The 21968-nt window shown below is 41.3% G+C and overlaps 1 protein-coding gene across 1 annotated transcript; it reads left to right on the forward strand.

Moving 5' to 3' along the window:
• The first annotated feature begins 317 nt into the window (after positions 1–317).
• LOC137809102 (uncharacterized) lies at positions 318–19511 on the forward strand. Its single transcript, XM_068610243.1, has 3 exons — positions 318–905; positions 993–1460; positions 19323–19511. The coding sequence occupies exons 1-3, from the start codon at positions 318–320 to the stop codon at positions 19509–19511; spliced, it is 1245 nt and encodes a 414-aa protein (XP_068466344.1).
• Positions 19512–21968: the final 2457 nt, after the last annotated feature.

The following is a 21968-nucleotide window of genomic DNA, read 5'->3' on the forward strand; positions in this document are numbered from 1 at the left end:
TACCCCTCAAAGTCCAAGCCTGCTCGAGGGGTACCCCCTCTACTGGGTTCCTGGAGTCGAGTTCAAGAAATCCAGGGACCTCGAAGCTATGGCCCCCTATGAGCGCGAGCTGTGTGGGCTGCTCCTGGGGGCCAAGTACAACTCCGCCCGCCTCATCAAAGATGAATTTGATGTGGTGGCTCTGAAAAAATATATAGGTAGCTTTTCTTGCACCTCTTAGGATACTTGTCTCTTCTCATGCATGTTTTTATGTGCTTTTTGGTTTACTTGCATAACTTGGCCAACTAACCCCTCCCTTTCTCGTCTATGCAGACTCAATGACGGGGAAAGACAGGAGGCTGGCCCTGCTGGAGCTTTCCAAACGTAGGGGAGCCAAGGGCACTGGCTCCTCTTCTTCCACAACAGAGCCCATCGCAGCCCCTCCACTCTCGGTCGCGCCAGCTGAAGGCCCCGAGCCAGGGAAGAAAAGGAAGAGGCTGGTGAAGGCTTCCGCTTCAACCGCTGCTGCTACTGCTGCTTCAACTGAAGAGGAGAGCTCAGGCTCTCCTCTGGTACACCGCCAAAGGAAAAGGTCAGCAGTTGAGGGGGCCTCATCTCTCCAGCCTGGAGAGATTGAGGTGGTGGAAGTAGAGGAAGGGTCTTCCCCTCCTCCCTGCGCTCAAACTGCCACAGAGCCCATCAACCTTCCTTCTCCAGGCCACCAGCTGCCTCCAACTACCCAACTGCTATCTTCCCCCCCAGCAGGCCAATCACCTGGTCCATCCGCTCATCCTGCTGGGGGCGCTTCTGCCCAGGCTGGGGGTGCACCACCACCACTGCTGCCAATCCCTAATACCGCTGCTGAATGTGGTGGGTCTAGCTCGCGCCCAAGCACTTCTGGGGCCACCCACGAGAACTTCAGCAGGGTCATCACCCTGGTTCGACAGCTCATAAGCAACCGGGAGCTTGTCGAGTGGAGTGGTGATGAGGTGGATATGCACCTGGCCAAGCAGGTGGTGCTCTCTCTGGAGTTTTCCACCCAGCGTCGCAAACAACTAGCCCTGGAGAAGAGGGTGAAGGATCTTGAGCACGACAAGGAGTCACTGCGAAGTGACTTCGAAGCTGCCCAAGGATCTGTGGAGTTGATGCGGGGCATGGTGGAGAAAGCTAGGAGGGAGTACCTAGCGCAGGTCCAAGAGACCATCAAGACAGAGATCTTGATGGGGCAAGCTGTTAGCTCCTTGGACTGCACGGTGGTGGAGCTGCGGGCCGAGACCTCTTCCCTACGCCAACTGAATTCTCAAATAGTGGGGGAGCTCGAGTCCACCAAAGAAGCAGCTGCAGCTGGAGAGAAGAGACTCGAGGAGGTGGTGGGCAAACTGTCCGAAGCTGCCTCCTCCCTTGCTGCCATTACCACTGAGAGGGATGCTGCGGAGGCCTCAAAGCAGAAACTGGAGGCGGAGAATGCTGATTTGATGAATGTGGGTGCTGATGCCCTTACCGATGGATTCGAGCTAGCACTCGAGCAAATCAGATGCGTTCTCTCGGACCTGGACCTCTCGCAGTTCAGCATCTATCATGAAGTGGTAGATGGGAAGCTCATCCCTCCTGCCCCTTAATCTTTTTTCTTCTCTGTAAATTTAACTTCTGCACCATTTTCTTATTACTCTGAAATTTGTATAAGACTTGACCGTGAATACAAACTCTCAATGCTTCCTTTGTTGCATAAATTTCTTCCCTTGTATTTTCTTCGAACTTCACTTATCTTTATGTGCGCGACTAACTGTTAGCTAGCTTAGGTTCAGCGCGATCTTGGGCTTTACCTTTCTTTTCGCACACGACTAAGTGTTAACCAGCTTAGGCTTAGCGCGATCTTGAGCTTCGTCTTTCACTTTGCGCACGACTAAGTGTTAACCAGCTTAGGCTTAGCGCGATCTGCTTCTCTTACTCTTTGCGCACGACTAAGTGTTAACCAGCTTAGGCTTAGCGCGATCTGCTTCTCTTACTCTTTTGCTTCTACTTGATCACGACTGGCTATTCCCTCAGCTTGGTGTTTAACAGTCCTCGTGCGCTGCTTTGCACTACTAGCCAATTACTGACGACTCATCAGTGATCGCTCTTTAGTCTTTACTTAGCTTTTTCTGTCGCTCTAGCGCTAAGTGCATAAAGGACTTTGACATCGATCGCTCAAGGTGATGCCTCGTCTTGGGGAAAGAAAAGTGTTTCTCGCTAACCCCTCTTACTTTCCCCAAGGTCATCACCCTTTGGCGGGTTGAGTCGCTCATTCCCTGTCTCACTCCTGGGGTGAGAAGGGTTTCGGACTAAGAGTCTTACTGGGCCAATATTGGTGTATGCCAAGTGGGTAAGGACGTTTTGTCAAAACCTTTCCTTTCCCCCCTTGGTCTTACTAGCACCCGTGGCTTTTCAAACCTTTAACTGCTTGCACTCACACCTGGGGTGAGGAAGACTTAGATCGGTGCCAGTACTTGCGCCTAGGGCAAGTAGGGCCTAACCAATCACCTGCACTTGCACCTGGGGCAAGGAGGATTTTAACTTAAATACTTGAGCACACTTGATATGCTGGAAATTTTCTTTAATTGGGTGGCCTCGTTAAAAACCCTCCTTAGGGAAAAGAGTGCCCCCTTGTCTGTTCAGCTGTTTCCACCACATACAAACATGTGTCTTTTAGCGCGAGAACGCCTATTACTGTACAACTTTAACTGAAATAAAATTTTAAATGGGTGGCGTTCCATGTTCTGGGGATTGCTCCTCCTTCCAAAGTCTCTAGGCGATAGGCTCCGTTCTCTAATGTCTCCACCACTCTGTACGGGCCTGTCCACTTTGGGGATAACTTGTTCTGCATGTCATTCTGATGCGCCTTTCTCATCACCAGATCACCTTCCTGGAAACGCCTGGGCCTCACTTTAGAGTTGTGCCTCCGCTCCACTCTTCTCTTCACAGCTTCAGCACTGACTCTGGCCTCTTCCCGCACTTCGTCTAGCAGATCCAGATTCACCTTACGCTCTTCATTGGACTCTTCAGCAACGAAGTTCAAGAATCTGGGGGAGCTCTCCTGTATTTCCACAGGAATCATGGCGTCTGTCTCATAGACAAGGCTGAAGGGTGTCTCATGGGTGCTGGACTGTGGGGTGGTGTGATAAGACCATACAATTCTAGGGACCTCCTCTGCCCAGCCTCCTTTGGCCTTGTCTAGTCTTCGCTTCAGCCCCCTGAGCAGCACCCGATTTGCTGACTCCACCTGCCCATTTGTTTGTGGGTGCTCCACTAAAGCGAAAACCTGTTGTATCTTTAAGTCTTCACACATCTTTCTCAGCTGATGACTGGTGAACTGGGTGCCATTGTCGGAAACCAGCCTCTTGGGTATTCCGAAGCGGCAGACAATGTTCTTCCAGACGAAGTGTTCGACTTTCTGTGCGGTGATGTGTGCAACTGGCTCTGCCTCCACCCACTTGGTGAAATATTCAATGGCCACAATGAGGAACTTCATCTGCCTTGTCGCCAGGGGAAAGGGTCCTAGGATGTCAATCCCCCATGTATGGAATGGCCACGGGCTATGGATGGACCTCAACTCCTCAGGGGGTGCCTTGTGCCAATCTGCATGCAGTTGACATTGTTTGCATCACTGAGCAAACCTTATGCAATCTTCCTTCAGTTTTGGCCAGTAGTACCCCGCGCGGAGTACTCTACTTGCCAAGGCGCGACCACCTACGTGGCTTCCGCACACCCCCTCATGCAGCTCAGACATGAGTCTGGTGCATTGCTCGCCGTGCACACAGATCTGCACAGGGTGAGAAAATCCAAATCTAAAGAGGTTTCCATCTATAAGAGTGAACTTACTTGAACTCCTCTTTATCCTTTTTGCCTCTGTCAGATCGAGCGGGAGTACACCATCTTCTAAGTATAGCTGGTATGGCGTCATCCAGGTGTGGGGTTCCTTCTCCGCATGGACCTCCATCGACTCACCGGTCTTTGAGGGTCGCGATCTCACCCTCGGTGCTCTTAGCGTCTCTTGAGTCAACGACCGATGACCGATCGTTAGACGCTCCATTGACTTGTATACATGAAGCACCTGGTTGTCTGATACGAACGCGCGCGGCACCTTCAGGGTCTCCTGAATGACAGTCCTCTGCTCGATGTATCCCCGCACTTCTACCTGATCCCCTGCAAAACCGTAGAGACAACCAGTATACGGTCTTAACTGATCAGGGGACAACTGTAGCTTGTTGAATGTTGGCCAGAACATGACATCCGCCGAGCTTCCTTGATCTACGAGTACTCTATGCACCCGTCTTCCTGCCGTGATGAGAGAAATGACCACAGGGTCGTTGTCGTGCGGGACAACGTCCCGTAGGTCAGCTTTCCTGAAGATAATGTCCACCTCAGGGTAATGACTCTCATTCACTGCATCTACCGCCATCACCGATCGAGTGTATCTCCTTCTTTGTGAAGCTGTGCATCCCCCACCAGAGAAGCCTCCAGCGATCGTCTGCACTTCCCCATGCACAGGGACTTCATGCTGTTGCTCTCCAGTTTGGGATCCTGACGCGCGATCACCCTGCGGCTCACGCAGGTAATCTGCTAGAAAACCAGACTTCACCAACTCTGCCAGTTGGTGTCCCAGCGCCAAACAGGAATGAAGTGTATGGCCAAAGGCCTGATGAAACTCACACCATTCATTCTTCTTCCTTCCAAGTACCTTATCTGTCTTCTCTGGTACTCGTAGTCTTGCCGCTACGGCAGGAAGGGCGATGAGATCCGCCAATCCCACCATGAAGTTGTATCTCGGGGGTGCGTTATTCTCCCTTGCACGCCCCTTGCTCTGGTCTTTGCCTGGTGCATAGGGACGAGGTTTTTCCCGCACCTTCTTCCCCTCCTTGGCCTCATGCACCCTGGCTTGTTGTGGCTTTCCTTGCCCTCCACGCGGCCTGGGTGGTGCAGCACTTCCCCTCTTCTCAGAAACCTCTGTTTCTGCCACTATGTGCGGCACCGCACGTCGTCGAATCACTGCGAAGGTGCTGGGATGGCTCCTGATGAGAGACTCGCTGAAAGGGCCAGGCAGCACACCCTTCTTAAACGCGTGCACCAGCATATCTTCATCTTTGTTGGGCAGTCTAACCACTTGTGCTCCAAAGCGGTTGAGGTAGTCTTTCAGCGACTCACCTTGGTACTGGCGCACGTCGAACAGGTCGTAGGACACCACTGCAGGTGCCTTGTTGACGATGTATTGTTCAGTGAAGAGCTTCGAGAACTGAGAGAAAGACGTGATGTGTCCTTCTGGTAGGCTTACGAACCACTCCATGGCGATTCCGCTGAGCGTACTCATAAACATTTTGCAGTAGACAGCGTCTGAACCCCCAGACAGCATCATCTGGGTGTGGAACGCCGTCAGATGCGCTTCCGGGTCTTCTACCCCCTTGAACGATGCTTTGACCCCCACCAGGTTGGGAGGCACCATGGTTCCCATGATCTCAGGGGAGAATGGCATGGGAAATGCCCTTGGAGGTGAGGGCTGCCTAGACATCCTTTCGTCAACAACGTGCTCCCTCTGCGCCTGCAGCGTCCTTCTCAACTCTTCGTTGACACGATTCAGCTCATTGTTCCTTCTTTGCGACGCAGCCAACTCCGTCTGCATCCTTTCTTGTTCAACTTTCGACGCTGCAGCGTTATCCTGCAGCGTGCGCACCATTTCCAGGACCTGCGCCATTGTCACAGCTCCTTCGTCAGCGGATGGCGCAAGTGATGGTTGTCTGTTTCTAGGCATCCTTCTCTATCAAAGAAACTGATTAAACTCTGGTAAGCTTTAAAACTGTGGTATATATGGGACAACGATTCACTCGGGCCCCACGGTGGGCGCCAAATGATCCTGCCGGCAACTCGAACGTGGACTAATCGCTTCGTAGCACTCTCTGCCCTGTCTACGCGACTGCGTCTTCTGCAGAATCACCCTCTGAACTTTCTCTCAGATGTCTTCAAATGTGACCTGCAAAACACACAGACGACGCCTCTAGCGGCCGTTTGCACTCCGACGATCAAGTTAGTCCAACAGAACCACCAGAAACTGGAGACTAGTAATGTGTGTGTGAGAAAAACTTGCACTCTGTTCCTTTGTCTCTCTCCCCGATTCTTTCTTTTATCACTCTCTCTCTGCTTCTGGGCATAACAGAATTCTGTTATGCTTTTCTGGCATGTGTCAGAACCCTGTTATGCTTTTCAGAGAAAGCGTACCTTCAGAATCAGCAATGGGGAGCGTGAGAGTCTGCGCATGTCTGCGTTTGGCTGCGCCTGTCTGTACCTTTAGTGGTACGGAGTGCTCTTTTGTCTGGACCGCACCCCTCTCAGATGATGACACGTGGAAGCCTGCAACTCACATCTAACCACACACGTGTCACTTACTGGAAGGGCTCTAGCGCTTCTCTTTGTGGGCCTAAGTTACGCCCTCGCGGAGTAACGTAGGATGTTTCTCTTATCTGGGCAGATCGCATACTCTTGGGAGAACGTCGGGTGTGGCTGGTCTAGGCACACTCACCAAACGTTGCTCTCTGCGTATACAGCTTACCCTTCACGATGCCATGCACGTAATGGGTTGAGGGAATCACCAACCACTGGCTGGTTTACTAGTTCCCTCAGGCCACTCTCGTGCATGATTCCCTGAGGTGTGCACATGCGAGATCCATGCGTAACGCTCTCGCTGGGAACCTCATTCCCAGTTTAACTGCGTGTAACACGAGACCCCGATGACAATACCCCGATGACTGATCAGTGTTTATCTGTTTCTCGCGTTCTGCCTTCAGGCGTTAGTCTGAGAACTGTTCTGTTGGTGGCCACTTGGCTACTGACCACCGATCACCATCCCGGATGATCTGTCCCCCGACCTCTCTACCGCCTGATCTGTTGGTGGTCACTTGGTTACTGACCACCGATCACCTCTCTTGGCGATCGTCCCCCTGACCTCTCTGCCACCTGGTCCACGTGTCACCCTGCGAGTGGTCCACGTGGTTCTCTGATGCTGACGTCATCGACTACCGATGACTGATCGGATCAGTGTTCTTGGCTAAATTGATTCCTCTTTTGGATTTCTTCACAAAATTTCATTGAACCTTCAAAAGTTTTCGAAAATCTCTCAAACAATTAACCCCCCCCCCAACCTTTGTTTAAGGTTATATATTCTAACACACACCCTCACGGTGTTGCAACAAAATGGAATCTTTCTTATAGAGAGTGCATAAAATAATAACAAAATAACCCCCAGGGTACCAACTCATGTACCAGCATCGAGGGTCCAATCTATTTACGTAGTCACCCTCAGCGTGGCGCTACGCTCCTCTTCTAAATACATGCAACCTAACATTTTCGTGCCCTAGCACACATGGGTTTAGGTTTAAAGGAAAATATTTACATAAGTTAGACCCCCTGCGCACTAAGCACACCCCTAGGTTCAAAACTACCCTTCGCTAGCCGCATAGGCCTTATGCACAAAGGGTTATACCAAAAAGGAACAAATACATACATCTGGGGCCTAATCACATGGACCACAAACTTGGCCCCAGAGCTGAGTTGACCTGTCTGAGTGCTTTGATCCAGTACAGTCATTTAAAAGTTCTTTAGTTTTTGTGGTGGTTCTTTTGGGATCAAGTGTTAAGGGCTTTGTCCTTTTTCATTTAACAGCTTGCAACCAGAGATAGACCTTTGTTGAGAGGAAATTTCTTTTTTAGTGCTTTGTTCTTTTCTCCTCTATGCTACACAATCGAGTGACACAAGTGAGGAGAGAGTTCTTAACTTTTTTTTTTCACTAATTGTTTGTTCTCTTTGTGCAAATTTCATGTCTCTTTTTTCTTCAGGGGAATCATCCAAACCTCAATCTCCCCAAAAGGCTTTTCTTATGGGTGAGCTTGCGGCAGCCAAAAGATCTTTAGCCCAAAAAGAGGAAGAAATGCGACAATTGGAGGAAAGACTTCAGAGACTTGAAACGGCACAAGAAAGGCAACCAAGAAGAAGGAGGTGGGAGGAAAGGAGAGCTTCAAGGAGCTACAACCATTTTGGCAGCCAAAAGGAAGATGAAGATTGGAGAATTCACCAATATGATGAAAGGCGCCACCAACACCATCCTTCTAAAATTTCCTTTCCTTATGTAAAATTGCCTAGCTTTAGTGGGGAAAGTGACCCCAATATTTACTTGGGATGTGATGAGAATCAAATAAAGGAGGCTTTTATTAATGGAGGAAGAGGACATCCACCCTCACATTTGAAGTTCTTCCTTCTAGTCTTCTCAAAATTAAAAGAAGAAATAAAATAAAGATGAGGCCCAAGCCCAAAGCCCAAGCCCAAGAAGGCCAAAGCCCAAAGAGCCCAAGTCCATCCCATGAGGGGCAAGGCCAAGCTTTGAAATACTCTTGTATAGTTTTAGGAGGTTTGGTTATTAAATAAAGGTGTGTGAAAATGTAAAATAAAGTCACATTGTCCATGTGACTTAGGAGAGTGGTGTAGGTGTAGTTTTTGGGAGGTGTCATAGTAGAAAAAGGTCACACCTCCCATGTGACTTGTTTTTGGTGGGAATTTCAAATGAGTTTATTTGAAATTTCCCACCTATTTTTCAGCACCTTAGGCTATAAATAGAGGTGCTTCCTTTGTAAAATGGAGATTTGAATTCATCTAAAGAAACTATACTCAAAATTGGAGTGAGCATTTGGAGAGAGCTTTTGAGCTTCTACTCTAGTCTTATCTTGAAGGACCATGGTTTCCTCAAGTGGCGGCTTGCACACTCATCTAGGAGCATCCATACTTCTAGTGGCGTGATCATCCAACCTATCTTCCATCTTCATGAGCATTCTCTTCTCCTTCCTTTCTTCTTCTTCAATTTGTTCATGTTGCCTTGAGTTTTGAGTTGTTGTTGTTTCGGTTCCTCTATTTTTCCAGCACCTATTTTCTGTTTGTTGCTTATTTCTGTTCGGTACTTTTGTTTTTAATTCAATTCTGTTCGGTCTATTCTTTTTATTTTCCTTTGTTGATTCAATTGGACAATATTTGGTTCATCTAAATGAGTTTGGGATTTGGTACTTGTTATTGGTGAGTTCTTGATTTTAGAACCATGATCCAACTTCTAAGAAAGTGCCTCTATATTTTCCAGCTCAAGGTGATTCCTCAAAGTGTCAAGAATCTTGTTCTATGTGGCTATTGGAATCACATCATGTGGTATCATGAGTCTTAGGTTCATTCTTGTTTAATTGTTGAGTTGTGTGCACTTTATTTCAAGAGCTCTTTAATTTCTTGCAATTTAAGTTTCTGTTTTAGAATTTTAATTGAGTATTCTTGCTGTTTTTTCTTTACACCAAGTGTTTGTGGAAAGGTTTATGGCACTCATAATTCTTATGAGTATGGTTGCTCTTTTGGAATGGCATTATCCTTCCTAGAGTATACCTTAAGCTTCCTTTCACTTGTTACAATTTGTGATGTGTCTTTTAATTTTTGAATCATGTCAAGTTTTGTCTTAGTCATGTTATTCCATATATGTCATTACTTCTAGTAGTACTTTTATTGTTTTGATTGTTTCTTGCTTTGGTGTCATATAATTTTTCTGAATTGATGTTGATCCTTTGTGCATTTTCTTTTTAGAATTGAGTTCATACTTGTATTCTAGACCTATACAAGTTCCAATACATCATTTTCTATTATGTCTTTGCTAGTTCATCATTCTGTTTTTTATTCCTATTAGGATTCCTCTGTTTCTGAAAAGAGTGCTTACTGTTTTTCCTTATTGCAACTGATTTACGTACTGTAAAATTCTGAAATTCTGGATTTGAGATATTCAAAGTGTTAGAAAAGAATAGAAAAAAGAATCATTCAAAAATATGAAGTACACAAAAAATGATAAATAAAATAAAAAAAGTGTACATTCCTGCCGAAAAAAATACGGTAATCTGGCAGCGATTTTAAAAAATTTATTTCTCTCAATTGGCTTACTGTTTTTAATTGATTCCAGTGCCATTATTGAGTTAATATCTTGAAGTTTCTGTGGTATAAATTTCATAATCCAGTTCGCTCTACAACGTTCCAGTTAAATCAGTGAATATCAAACACAGTTTGCATAAAAAAAAAAAAATTTCCAGTAGCTAAATTTTTTGTTTTCTTCATCTACTCTAGTGCTTTTCCTTAGGTATTCTTTTGTGTGCCTACTTTTCTCATTGAGTTCTTTATTTTCTTGATTGTCTTTCATTCTTACTCTTTGAGTTTGTCTTACATATAGTATTCCTTTTGCAATTACCTTTCCTTGCTTATACCTTTTCTTGTTTGTCTTTATTGTTTCTTTGGTTTTGTGGTGGTTTGCTCTTAAGATTGGTGTGCTTGCTTTGACATATTTCATTTGAGGATTCCAAGGCCTCAAGATCAGATTGGTGCAAGAACATTATTTCTTTGAGAGTGATCTCTTTTTTCAGCCTCATTTCACTTCGGCAGTTTCATTGCCAAGATCACTGTTTTTGCTAATTTTGTTTCTTAACTTGTTTGCTGTTTTTGTGTGTTTGCTGTTTTTTATTTGCAAAATGGCTGGCTATTCAAGTGGTGCATCTTACAAACAGCATTCTCCTTCCAAAGCTTCAGTCCTTGGTGAAGAAGAACATAGAAGAAGGAGGCATCACCATCATTCTCATGAAGAGAGCTATAACCGTGACCAAAGATATCACCAAGTGTTCAACATTGCTTGTAAAAAAGTCCCTAGTTTTAATGGTGATAGTGATCCTAATGTGTATTTAGAATGGGAGACTAAGGTTGACCATTATTTTCATGTGTATAAGGTCCAAGATGACCAAAAACTTAGATTAGTTTCTTTATCCTTTTTGGGCTATGCCAAAGAATGGTGGCATAAAATTGTAATGGACATTATATATCGCAAGAAACCTCCCGTGGTTTCTTGGAATGCTTTGAAAGAGTGTATGCGCGCGAGGTTTGTTCCTCCTTCTAGGAAGGAACACTTGTTGAAGTTCCAAAGGCTTCCTCAAGGACATAGGATGGTAGATGAATACTTTAAAGATTTTGAAACAACTTTGACTAAAATGAATATGCATGCTAATGAAGAGTCAAAGATTAAATGGTTTGTACGTGGTTTGAAAAGAGATATTAGAGATTTTGTAGAATTAAAAGAATATTCTTCTTTAAAGAGCGTGTTTCGCAAAGCCATCAAGGTAGAATCATATCTTTTGAACAAAACTTTCAAAAATACTCATGATGATGATTTCTACAACTCTTCTAGGAAGGATGCAAACAAAATTTCTCCTTCCAATTTTTCCAAACAAACCATGTTTCCAAACAAAGTTTCTACTACAAATCTTTCTACTCCTAAGTCACCTACCAAAACTTCAAATATCAAATGTTTTAAATGTTTAGGTTTTGGGCACATAGCTCTTCATTGTCCACAAAAGCAAATCTTAAAGATCAACAAGGTAAAACAAGACCTAACTCACCCACCTACCACAAGTAAACAAGAAAAAGACAAAGAAGGCCAAGTTGACATGGGTCTTATCCTTTCACCTCCAAGGTGTTTTCCTTCCTTATCTTTTTCATTACCCAAGGTTCCTATTTCACCACCATCTTGGTTAAAAAATGTTAGGGATGATTTGTTCATACCTCCTAATGGTTGTCACCATTTAAGAGGTCTTTTTCCAAAACATCACATCATTCCCAAACAAATTTTTCCAACTTGGTCGATTTATAGAACCTCCTTTTCTGAAATCCCATTATTTACAAATGCTAAGTCATGTTTACATTTTTCTTCCACTTTTAATTGTAAAACTAAACTGACTTTGTTATATGCAGGGATTCAGAATTCGTGGACGAATTCTCTCCAACTCGAGGAGTATGATGAGAATCAAATAAAGGAGGCTTTTATTAATGGAGGAAGAGGACATCCACCCTCACATTTGAAGTTCTTCCTTCTAGTCTTCTCAAAATTAAAAGAAGAAATAAAATAAAGATGAGGCCCAAGCCCAAAGCCCAAGCCCAAGAAGGCCAAAGCCCAAAGAGCCCAAGTCCATCCCATGAGGGGCAAGGCCAAGCTTTGAAATACTCTTGTATAGTTTTAGGAGGTTTGGTTATTAAATAAAGGTGTGTGAAAATGTAAAATAAAGTCACATTGTCCATGTGACTTAGGAGAGTGGTGTAGGTGTAGTTTTTGGGAGGTGTCATAGTAGAAAAAGGTCACACCTCCCATGTGACTTGTTTTTGGTGGGAATTTCAAATGAGTTTATTTGAAATTTCCCACCTATTTTTCAGCACCTTAGGCTATAAATAGAGGTGCTTCCTTTGTAAAATGGAGATTTGAATTCATCTAAAGAAACTATACTCAAAATTGGAGTGAGCATTTGGAGAGAGCTTTTGAGCTTCTACTCTAGTCTTATCTTGAAGGACCATGGTTTCCTCAAGTGGCGGCTTGCACACTCATCTAGGAGCATCCATACTTCTAGTGGCGTGATCATCCAACCTATCTTCCATCTTCATGAGCATTCTCTTCTCCTTCCTTTCTTCTTCTTCAATTTGTTCATGTTGCCTTGAGTTTTGAGTTGTTGTTGTTTCGGTTCCTCTATTTTTCCAGCACCTATTTTCTGTTTGTTGCTTATTTCTGTTCGGTACTTTTGTTTTTAATTCAATTCTGTTCGGTCTATTCTTTTTATTTTCCTTTGTTGATTCAATTGGACAATATTTGGTTCATCTAAATGAGTTTGGGATTTGGTACTTGTTATTGGTGAGTTCTTGATTTTAGAACCATGATCCAACTTCTAAGAAAGTGCCTCTATATTTTCCAGCTCAAGGTGATTCCTCAAAGTGTCAAGAATCTTGTTCTATGTGGCTATTGGAATCACATCATGTGGTATCATGAGTCTTAGGTTCATTCTTGTTTAATTGTTGAGTTGTGTGCACTTTATTTCAAGAGCTCTTTAATTTCTTGCAATTTAAGTTTCTGTTTTAGAATTTTAATTGAGTATTCTTGCTGTTTTTTCTTTACACCAAGTGTTTGTGGAAAGGTTTATGGCACTCATAATTCTTATGAGTATGGTTGCTCTTTTGGAATGGCATTATCCTTCCTAGAGTATACCTTAAGCTTCCTTTCACTTGTTACAATTTGTGATGTGTCTTTTAATTTTTGAATCATGTCAAGTTTTGTCTTAGTCATGTTATTCCATATATGTCATTACTTCTAGTAGTACTTTTATTGTTTTGATTGTTTCTTGCTTTGGTGTCATATAATTTTTCTGAATTGATGTTGATCCTTTGTGCATTTTCTTTTTAGAATTGAGTTCATACTTGTATTCTAGACCTATACAAGTTCCAATACATCATTTTCTATTATGTCTTTGCTAGTTCATCATTCTGTTTTTTATTCCTATTAGGATTCCTCTGTTTCTGAAAAGAGTGCTTACTGTTTTTCCTTATTGCAACTGATTTACGTACTGTAAAATTCTGAAATTCTGGATTTGAGATATTCAAAGTGTTAGAAAAGAATAGAAAAAAGAATCATTCAAAAATATGAAGTACACAAAAAATGATAAATAAAATAAAAAAAGTGTACATTCCTGCCGAAAAAAATACGGTAATCTGGCAGCGATTTTAAAAAATTTATTTCTCTCAATTGGCTTACTGTTTTTAATTGATTCCAGTGCCATTATTGAGTTAATATCTTGAAGTTTCTGTGGTATAAATTTCATAATCCAGTTCGCTCTACAACGTTCCAGTTAAATCAGTGAATATCAAACACAGTTTGCATAAAAAAAAAAAAATTTCCAGTAGCTAAATTTTTTGTTTTCTTCATCTACTCTAGTGCTTTTCCTTAGGTATTCTTTTGTGTGCCTACTTTTCTCATTGAGTTCTTTATTTTCTTGATTGTCTTTCATTCTTACTCTTTGAGTTTGTCTTACATATAGTATTCCTTTTGCAATTACCTTTCCTTGCTTATACCTTTTCTTGTTTGTCTTTATTGTTTCTTTGGTTTTGTGGTGGTTTGCTCTTAAGATTGGTGTGCTTGCTTTGACATATTTCATTTGAGGATTCCAAGGCCTCAAGATCAGATTGGTGCAAGAACATTATTTCTTTGAGAGTGATCTCTTTTTTCAGCCTCATTTCACTTCGGCAGTTTCATTGCCAAGATCACTGTTTTTGCTAATTTTGTTTCTTAACTTGTTTGCTGTTTTTGTGTGTTTGCTGTTTTTTATTTGCAAAATGGCTGGCTATTCAAGTGGTGCATCTTACAAACAGCATTCTCCTTCCAAAGCTTCAGTCCTTGGTGAAGAAGAACATAGAAGAAGGAGGCATCACCATCATTCTCATGAAGAGAGCTATAACCGTGACCAAAGATATCACCAAGTGTTCAACATTGCTTGTAAAAAAGTCCCTAGTTTTAATGGTGATAGTGATCCTAATGTGTATTTAGAATGGGAGACTAAGGTTGACCATTATTTTCATGTGTATAAGGTCCAAGATGACCAAAAACTTAGATTAGTTTCTTTATCCTTTTTGGGCTATGCCAAAGAATGGTGGCATAAAATTGTAATGGACATTATATATCGCAAGAAACCTCCCGTGGTTTCTTGGAATGCTTTGAAAGAGTGTATGCGCGCGAGGTTTGTTCCTCCTTCTAGGAAGGAACACTTGTTGAAGTTCCAAAGGCTTCCTCAAGGACATAGGATGGTAGATGAATACTTTAAAGATTTTGAAACAACTTTGACTAAAATGAATATGCATGCTAATGAAGAGTCAAAGATTAAATGGTTTGTACGTGGTTTGAAAAGAGATATTAGAGATTTTGTAGAATTAAAAGAATATTCTTCTTTAAAGAGCGTGTTTCGCAAAGCCATCAAGGTAGAATCATATCTTTTGAACAAAACTTTCAAAAATACTCATGATGATGATTTCTACAACTCTTCTAGGAAGGATGCAAACAAAATTTCTCCTTCCAATTTTTCCAAACAAACCATGTTTCCAAACAAAGTTTCTACTACAAATCTTTCTACTCCTAAGTCACCTACCAAAACTTCAAATATCAAATGTTTTAAATGTTTAGGTTTTGGGCACATAGCTCTTCATTGTCCACAAAAGCAAATCTTAAAGATCAACAAGGTAAAACAAGACCTAACTCACCCACCTACCACAAGTAAACAAGAAAAAGACAAAGAAGGCCAAGTTGACATGGGTCTTATCCTTTCACCTCCAAGGTGTTTTCCTTCCTTATCTTTTTCATTACCCAAGGTTCCTATTTCACCACCATCTTGGTTAAAAAATGTTAGGGATGATTTGTTCATACCTCCTAATGGTTGTCACCATTTAAGAGGTCTTTTTCCAAAACATCACATCATTCCCAAACAAATTTTTCCAACTTGGTCGATTTATAGAACCTCCTTTTCTGAAATCCCATTATTTACAAATGCTAAGTCATGTTTACATTTTTCTTCCACTTTTAATTGTAAAACTAAACTGACTTTGTTATATGCAGGGATTCAGAATTCGTGGACGAATTCTCTCCAACTCGAGGAGTATGATGAGAATCAAATAAAGGAGGCTTTTATTAATGGAGGAAGAGGACATCCACCCTCACATTTGAAGTTCTTCCTTCTAGTCTTCTCAAAATTAAAAGAAGAAATAAAATAAAGATGAGGCCCAAGCCCAAAGCCCAAGCCCAAGAAGGCCAAAGCCCAAAGAGCCCAAGTCCATCCCATGAGGGGCAAGGCCAAGCTTTGAAATACTCTTGTATAGTTTTAGGAGGTTTGGTTATTAAATAAAGGTGTGTGAAAATGTAAAATAAAGTCACATTGTCCATGTGACTTAGGAGAGTGGTGTAGGTGTAGTTTTTGGGAGGTGTCATAGTAGAAAAAGGTCACACCTCCCATGTGACTTGTTTTTGGTGGGAATTTCAAATGAGTTTATTTGAAATTTCCCACCTATTTTTCAGCACCTTAGGCTATAAATAGAGGTGCTTCCTTTGTAAAATGGAGATTTGAATTCATCTAAAGAAACTATACTCAAAATTGGAGTGAGCATTTGGAGAGAGCTTTTGAGCTTCTACTCTAGTCTTATCTTGAAGGACCATGGTTTCCTCAAGTGGCGGCTTGCACACTCATCTAGGAGCATCCATACTTCTAGTGGCGTGATCATCCAACCTATCTTCCATCTTCATGAGCATTCTCTTCTCCTTCCTTTCTTCTTCTTCAATTTGTTCATGTTGCCTTGAGTTTTGAGTTGTTGTTGTTTCGGTTCCTCTATTTTTCCAGCACCTATTTTCTGTTTGTTGCTTATTTCTGTTCGGTACTTTTGTTTTTAATTCAATTCTGTTCGGTCTATTCTTTTTATTTTCCTTTGTTGATTCAATTTGACAATATTTGGTTCATCTAAATGAGTTTGGGATTTGGTACTTGTTATTGGTGAGTTCTTGATTTTAGAACCATGATCCAACTTCTAAGAAAGTGCCTCTATATTTTCCAGCTCAAGGTGATTCCTCAAAGTGTCAAGAATCTTGTTCTATGTGGCTATTGGAATCACATCAGGATGGGAGGCTAAGGTTGATCAAATTTTCAATGTGTTTGAGGTTCAAGATGACCAAAAGGTAAAACTAGCCTCCCTAGAATTTTTAGACTATGCCATGCAGCGGTGGCACCAAGTTATAATGGACATTGGGCTAAATAAGAGGTCAGTCGTGGTCTCTTTGTATGATTTGAAAGAATGCATGTGCGTGCGGTTTTTTCCTTCTCATTATAGGACGAAACTCTTGTTGAAGCTCCAACGACTTCAATAAGGACCTAGAAGTGTAGATGAGTACTTTAAAGATCTTGAAACTACTTTGACTAAAATTGACATGCATGAAAATGAGGAGTCAAAGATAGCTAGATTTGTAAGTGGCTTAAGAAGAGAAATCCAAGATGTGGTATAATTATATGAGTATTCCTCTTTAGAAAAATTGGTTCACCTAACTATCAAGGTTGAATCACAACTTTTAAAGAAAACCAATTTCAAAACTACTCATAATGATGGCTTCTACAAATCATCATGGAAGGACAAAAGTCAAACTTCTTAAAAAACCTTTCCTTCCAATTTTGTAAAAGATTCCACTTACAATCCTAGAGTTTCTAAAGTCACCCACCAAAACCTCAAGTAGAATTTTTTTTAAATGTTTAGGTTTTGGGCATATTGCATCCAATTGTCCTTCTAAAAGAAACATGATGGATAAAGAGGGAGTTGTCATGAGTGACCATAACTCTCAAAGGTCTAGGTCCCCTACCTCTTTTAGGAGCCAAAGTGAGGAAGAGTATGAAATGCCATGTGAGGGAGATTTGTTAGTAGTGAGAAGCATGCTTGGCCAAATCCAAAAGCCTTATGATGAAAGTTAAAGGGAAAACATTTTTCACACAGGGTGCCTCATTAATAACAAATTGTGTTCTTTAATTGTGGATGGGGGTAGTTCTACAAATGTGGCAACCATAAGAGTGGTGGACAAGCTTGGGTTACCCACCATCTCTCATGCAAAGCCCTACAAGCTCCAATGGCTAAGTAAAGGGGGTGAATAATAGTAAATAAACAATTTTTTTTCTTTTTTATCCTTGTTTATGGTTTATGGAATTAAGATGTCTATAATTCTTGTCATGCATATTTTTTTCACTCACTTCTAATTGTCACAAAATAAGGTTTGGGATTCAAATTAAATGAACACTTGAAATCTATTTTTGGAACTAATTCTCCTTCCACTTAAACAAATTTCTAGTAACTTTTGTTAGAATTAATGGCCTAAACAACAGAGGGGGTGAATTGTTTGACAAAAGATTTTCGCAAAGAGTGAAGTTTTGTCAAAAGTCACAGAAGGAGCAATAAAGGAAGTCAAACAAACAAAGCAATTAAAACTGTTTGCAGAAAAAACAATCGGTTGAAAATTCGTTTTAACCAATTGTTTATAGCAGCAAAGACAAAAATCAAATCAAACAATTCATAATGAGTGAGAGAAAGAGAGAGAGAGATTACACAATCAATTTATACTGGTTCACTCAACCATGAGCTACATCCAGTCCCCAGAACAACCACTGGTTATTTCATTAGTAATCAATCACATATTACAAACACACAAAGCCACAAAGAGGTGATCTTGATAACCCAAGAACACTTACCCTCTTTACCTTTCACACAACCACAGTCAAAACACCCTCTGACCTTATAGGTTTACAATCTTTACAAGTATAGAAAAAAAACAATTACAAGGATAAAAAATGAACAGATTACACCTGGTATTTCAGGAATCACTAGGCTCCTAAGATCAGTTCTTGAAGCAATGCACAACCTTCAGGCAATCTTGCAAAACTTTGAAACAAATCTCTTCTAAAAAACGTTTTCAATCACCATTTTTGTATATCTTTGAATACAAAGAGAAACCATATTTACAGCTCTTAAATCTAGCTGTTTTAGGCAGTTAATCATGAGCGAAATACATTTTAATTCAACTGAAAACAGATTTAATAGGTTTTTGAAAAGTTGTTAAGAAATGTGAAACTCAACCGGTTGAAATGTCGTTGTAACCATTTGAATTGGTTTAGACAGTTAGTGAACCAAGTCAAAAACAGTTTTGAAAAACCTTCCAACAAGTTAAGTGTAAAACAACCGATTATATTGTGAATTCAACCGGTTGTTTTTCTCTTTGCTTAGAAAAACATTTTTCTCTTTTAAAACAGATTGATTCAGCTTGGGCATAAAATTAATAATGATCTTTACAAGAATTCTAAACACCCTAGAACTAAGCTTCAATCAAAGTAACAAAGCATCAAGTCTTCATCACATATTTGGTTCATCAAAGCTTCCATGTTCCACAATCTCCCCCTATTTGATGAAGACAAATCCCTGGGATGCATTTTGGAACGTTCTGTTTAGAATCTTGCTTAACCTGCATTCACAAGGAAAAATAGAAAAACAGGATAATCTATTCCAGTTTAATCAAGCACCATAAACTAGTTTTCACTAGATGATTTCCAAAAAGGAACATCAACCAAATCAATGTGAGAAACCAGTCAAACATGCATAGGTGCAACATCAGAAAAACAATCGGTTATTTCACAAGAATAACCAGTTAAAATATATATATCAGAGTTTATAACAAGTCAAAAAATAAGTTAGAGCAATGTTCAATCAAATGTGCAAAACAAAACAGATGCAAATATAGGAACATTACAACCCAAAGCTCACTTCTCCCCCTATTTGTCTTCACAAATAGAATGAAAGAATGATTAAAAATAGCATATAATTAAGATAAGGCTTGTAGATCAATTATTCCCAATTCATTTCTTAATGAATAAAACTTGTTTTTGGATAAGGGTTTTGGTGAAGATGTCTGCAAGCCGGCTTTCAGTAGCAACAAATTGAATCTCACAGTCACCATTACTGGCATGATCACGAATAAAGTGAAGTCGAACCTCAATATGTTTGGTTCTAGGGGGCTAGTTGGGAGTGATGACGTGGCAGTAAGTGAGAATATAGGCGTGTTGAGCGGAACACCTGGCTGACAGAAGCGAAGTACATCGGGAAGTCTGTGTAGTCGCCAATCGTTAAGTTGGCGTGCTCCGATCTCCAGCATATCTAAACCGGCGGTCATCAGGCTTGTGTCATAGTCGTCGTATGTGAGCTTAGGCGACCAAATGGTCAGAGATCGCTGAGAGGGGGACATCGCCGAAAGATCAGGAAGGCTTGTTCAAGGCTTTCAAAGGGCACGAGTACGAAAGATGAAGTTATCAGATGATCATTCCCTAGCCAGAGGTTGAGGCAAGGGAACAGTTTACCAGAACATGCACGATGAGCAAGTAAAGCAGATCGTGATAGCGGCAGGCGAGACCACAGAAAAGGTGTGCATGGTGACACCCCGTGCTCGCCACTAGAAGAGATCGCGCTCCAAGGCAGCTATGCACCGAGTTGCTCCCCACCTGAGTAACTTAGTCGAATAGTCTGGAGAGTAGAAGTGACGCTCAAGTAGAAGACGCTCCAGATGATGACACGTGTACAGCTGGATGTGAGCCACGTGTCCAGAGGTGTAACCGTAAGGAGAGAAAATGCACAGGTATATAAGGAACTCTTAACAGATTCTGAGGTACGCGCGTTTAGAACACTTCTTTACGCTTTTGAAAACACTTGAATACGCTGAGAGAGATTTTGCACGGTTCCTTGAGTTTTAGCTTTTCTCTCTTAGAGTTTTGGTGATTCCGTCACTGACTTGAGCGTCGGAGTGCGATCGGCCGCAGCGGCGCCACTCTGTCTTTTTCAGGTTCTTGAGGAGAATCGAGGTGTGAAGGACGGAAGCTAGCGTGGTGCAAAGCCGATCCAGAGGGAGATACCTTCGACGTGGCAAGACTCTTGCGCTCTGGTCAACCGGCAGGATCACCAGATTTTCCAAAGACAGAACTTTGAGATGCTAAAACATTCTCAAGGTTGGATTTACCTTTTGAAATATTGTCTACCGTTTTCACAAGATACAAAATTTTCTTTTGAATAGATTCACAGTTTTTGCAAGAACCAGATTCACACTTACAAGAAGAATTTTGATAAATCATTTCTATGTTTTCAAAATCAGTTTTTGAGTTGTTCAATTCTTCTTCCAAAACCTTGATTATATTTTTCAACCAGTTGTTATTACTTTTCAGCCAATTTCTTGAAAGGGTTAATCTATTAGATTCATCATGAGTCTTTTTAAAAGCCTCAAGAAGTTGATAATAACTATCACATTCGGTAGAGGAAGATGTACATACATTATTTGATGCAGACTCTTCTCTTGCCATCAGACAAACCTCCATTTAGAATCTGGAGAGGATGATCCAACAGATAACACTCATCACTGTCCATCTAAGCATTTCTTGAATCTTTATGAATTCTTTCAAGTCTATCCCACAAACCTCCATTTTAGACACATTCTAAAACTTTAAGAAGTTCATTAGAATTAAGAGCAGAAACAATGATGTTCTTAGCTATATAATGAAGATGATCTTTCTAATTTTTAGGTAAGACAACATTAGTTTCAGGCAAGTGTATGAAAACATTGTTTGTAATGACTTCCCAAATTTTTCTATCTATTGAGTCAACAAAAAATTTCATTCTTATGCACCACAGTTGATAGTTTTCACCACAGAATAGAGGTGGTCTATTTAAAGAAGCACCTTCCTGAAAAGAAAACTTGTTAGCCATTAAAGTAGTTTTAGAAGAAGAAAAAAGAACTTGAATATTTTTCAAGAACCTAGCTCTTGATGCCAATTGTTAGAATTAATGGCCTAAACAAGAGAGAGGGGTGCATTGTTTGACAAAAGATTTTCTCAAAGATTAGCTAAGGATGGAGTTTTATCAACAATCACAGAAGGAGCAATCAAGGAAGCCAAACAATCAAAGCAATTAAAACTGTTAGCAGAAAAACAATCGGTTGAAATTTCGTTTTAACCAATTGTTTATAGCAGCAAAGAAAAAAAATCAAATAAAACAGTTTATAACGAGTGAAAGAAAGAGAGAGAGATTACACAATCAATTTATATTGGTTCACTCAACCCTAAGCTACATCCAGTCCCCAGAACAACCATTGGGTATTTCACTAGTAATCAATCACAGATTACAAACATACAAAGCCACAAAGATGTAATCTTGATAACCCAAGAACACTCACCCTTTTTGCCTTTCACACAACCACAGTCATAACACCCTCTGACCTTATATGTTTACAATTTTTACAAGTATAGAAAATGATGGAGATCAAGCTCAAGAGGACATGGAGGCCAATCAACAAGATCAAGACGAGGTGGAGGCACAAATGGATGACGCCCATGGAGGTCAAAGCCCACCTCAAAGGATTACAAGAAGCATGTTCAAAGCTTTGGGAGCTAGAGGACATTTATTTTCTCTTTTTGTAATTTCTTTAGTTGAAAGTGCTTAGAGGGAAACATTAGAAACCTCTTTTGTTATAGCATCTTTTAGGCTTTAGTTAGGAGCTT

This window comes from Phaseolus vulgaris, chromosome 2 (genome assembly GCF_000499845.2).
Source record: "Phaseolus vulgaris cultivar G19833 chromosome 2, P. vulgaris v2.0, whole genome shotgun sequence".
Taxonomy (NCBI): domain Eukaryota; kingdom Viridiplantae; phylum Streptophyta; class Magnoliopsida; order Fabales; family Fabaceae; genus Phaseolus; species Phaseolus vulgaris.

Bases quoted from the DNA above. Each gene is read 5' to 3' on its own strand.
- LOC137809102 (XM_068610243.1), top strand. From the start codon at position 318: ATGACGGGGAAAGACAGGAGGCTGGCCCTGCTGGAGCTTTCCAAACGT. The intron at 906-992 runs GTCATCACCCTG...CTGGCCAAGCAG, and splicing joins CCCACGAGAACTTCAGCAGG to GTGGTGCTCTCTCTGGAGTT. The intron at 1,461-19,322 runs GTGGGTGCTGAT...TTTTTGGATAAG, and splicing joins AGAATGCTGATTTGATGAAT to GGTTTTGGTGAAGATGTCTG.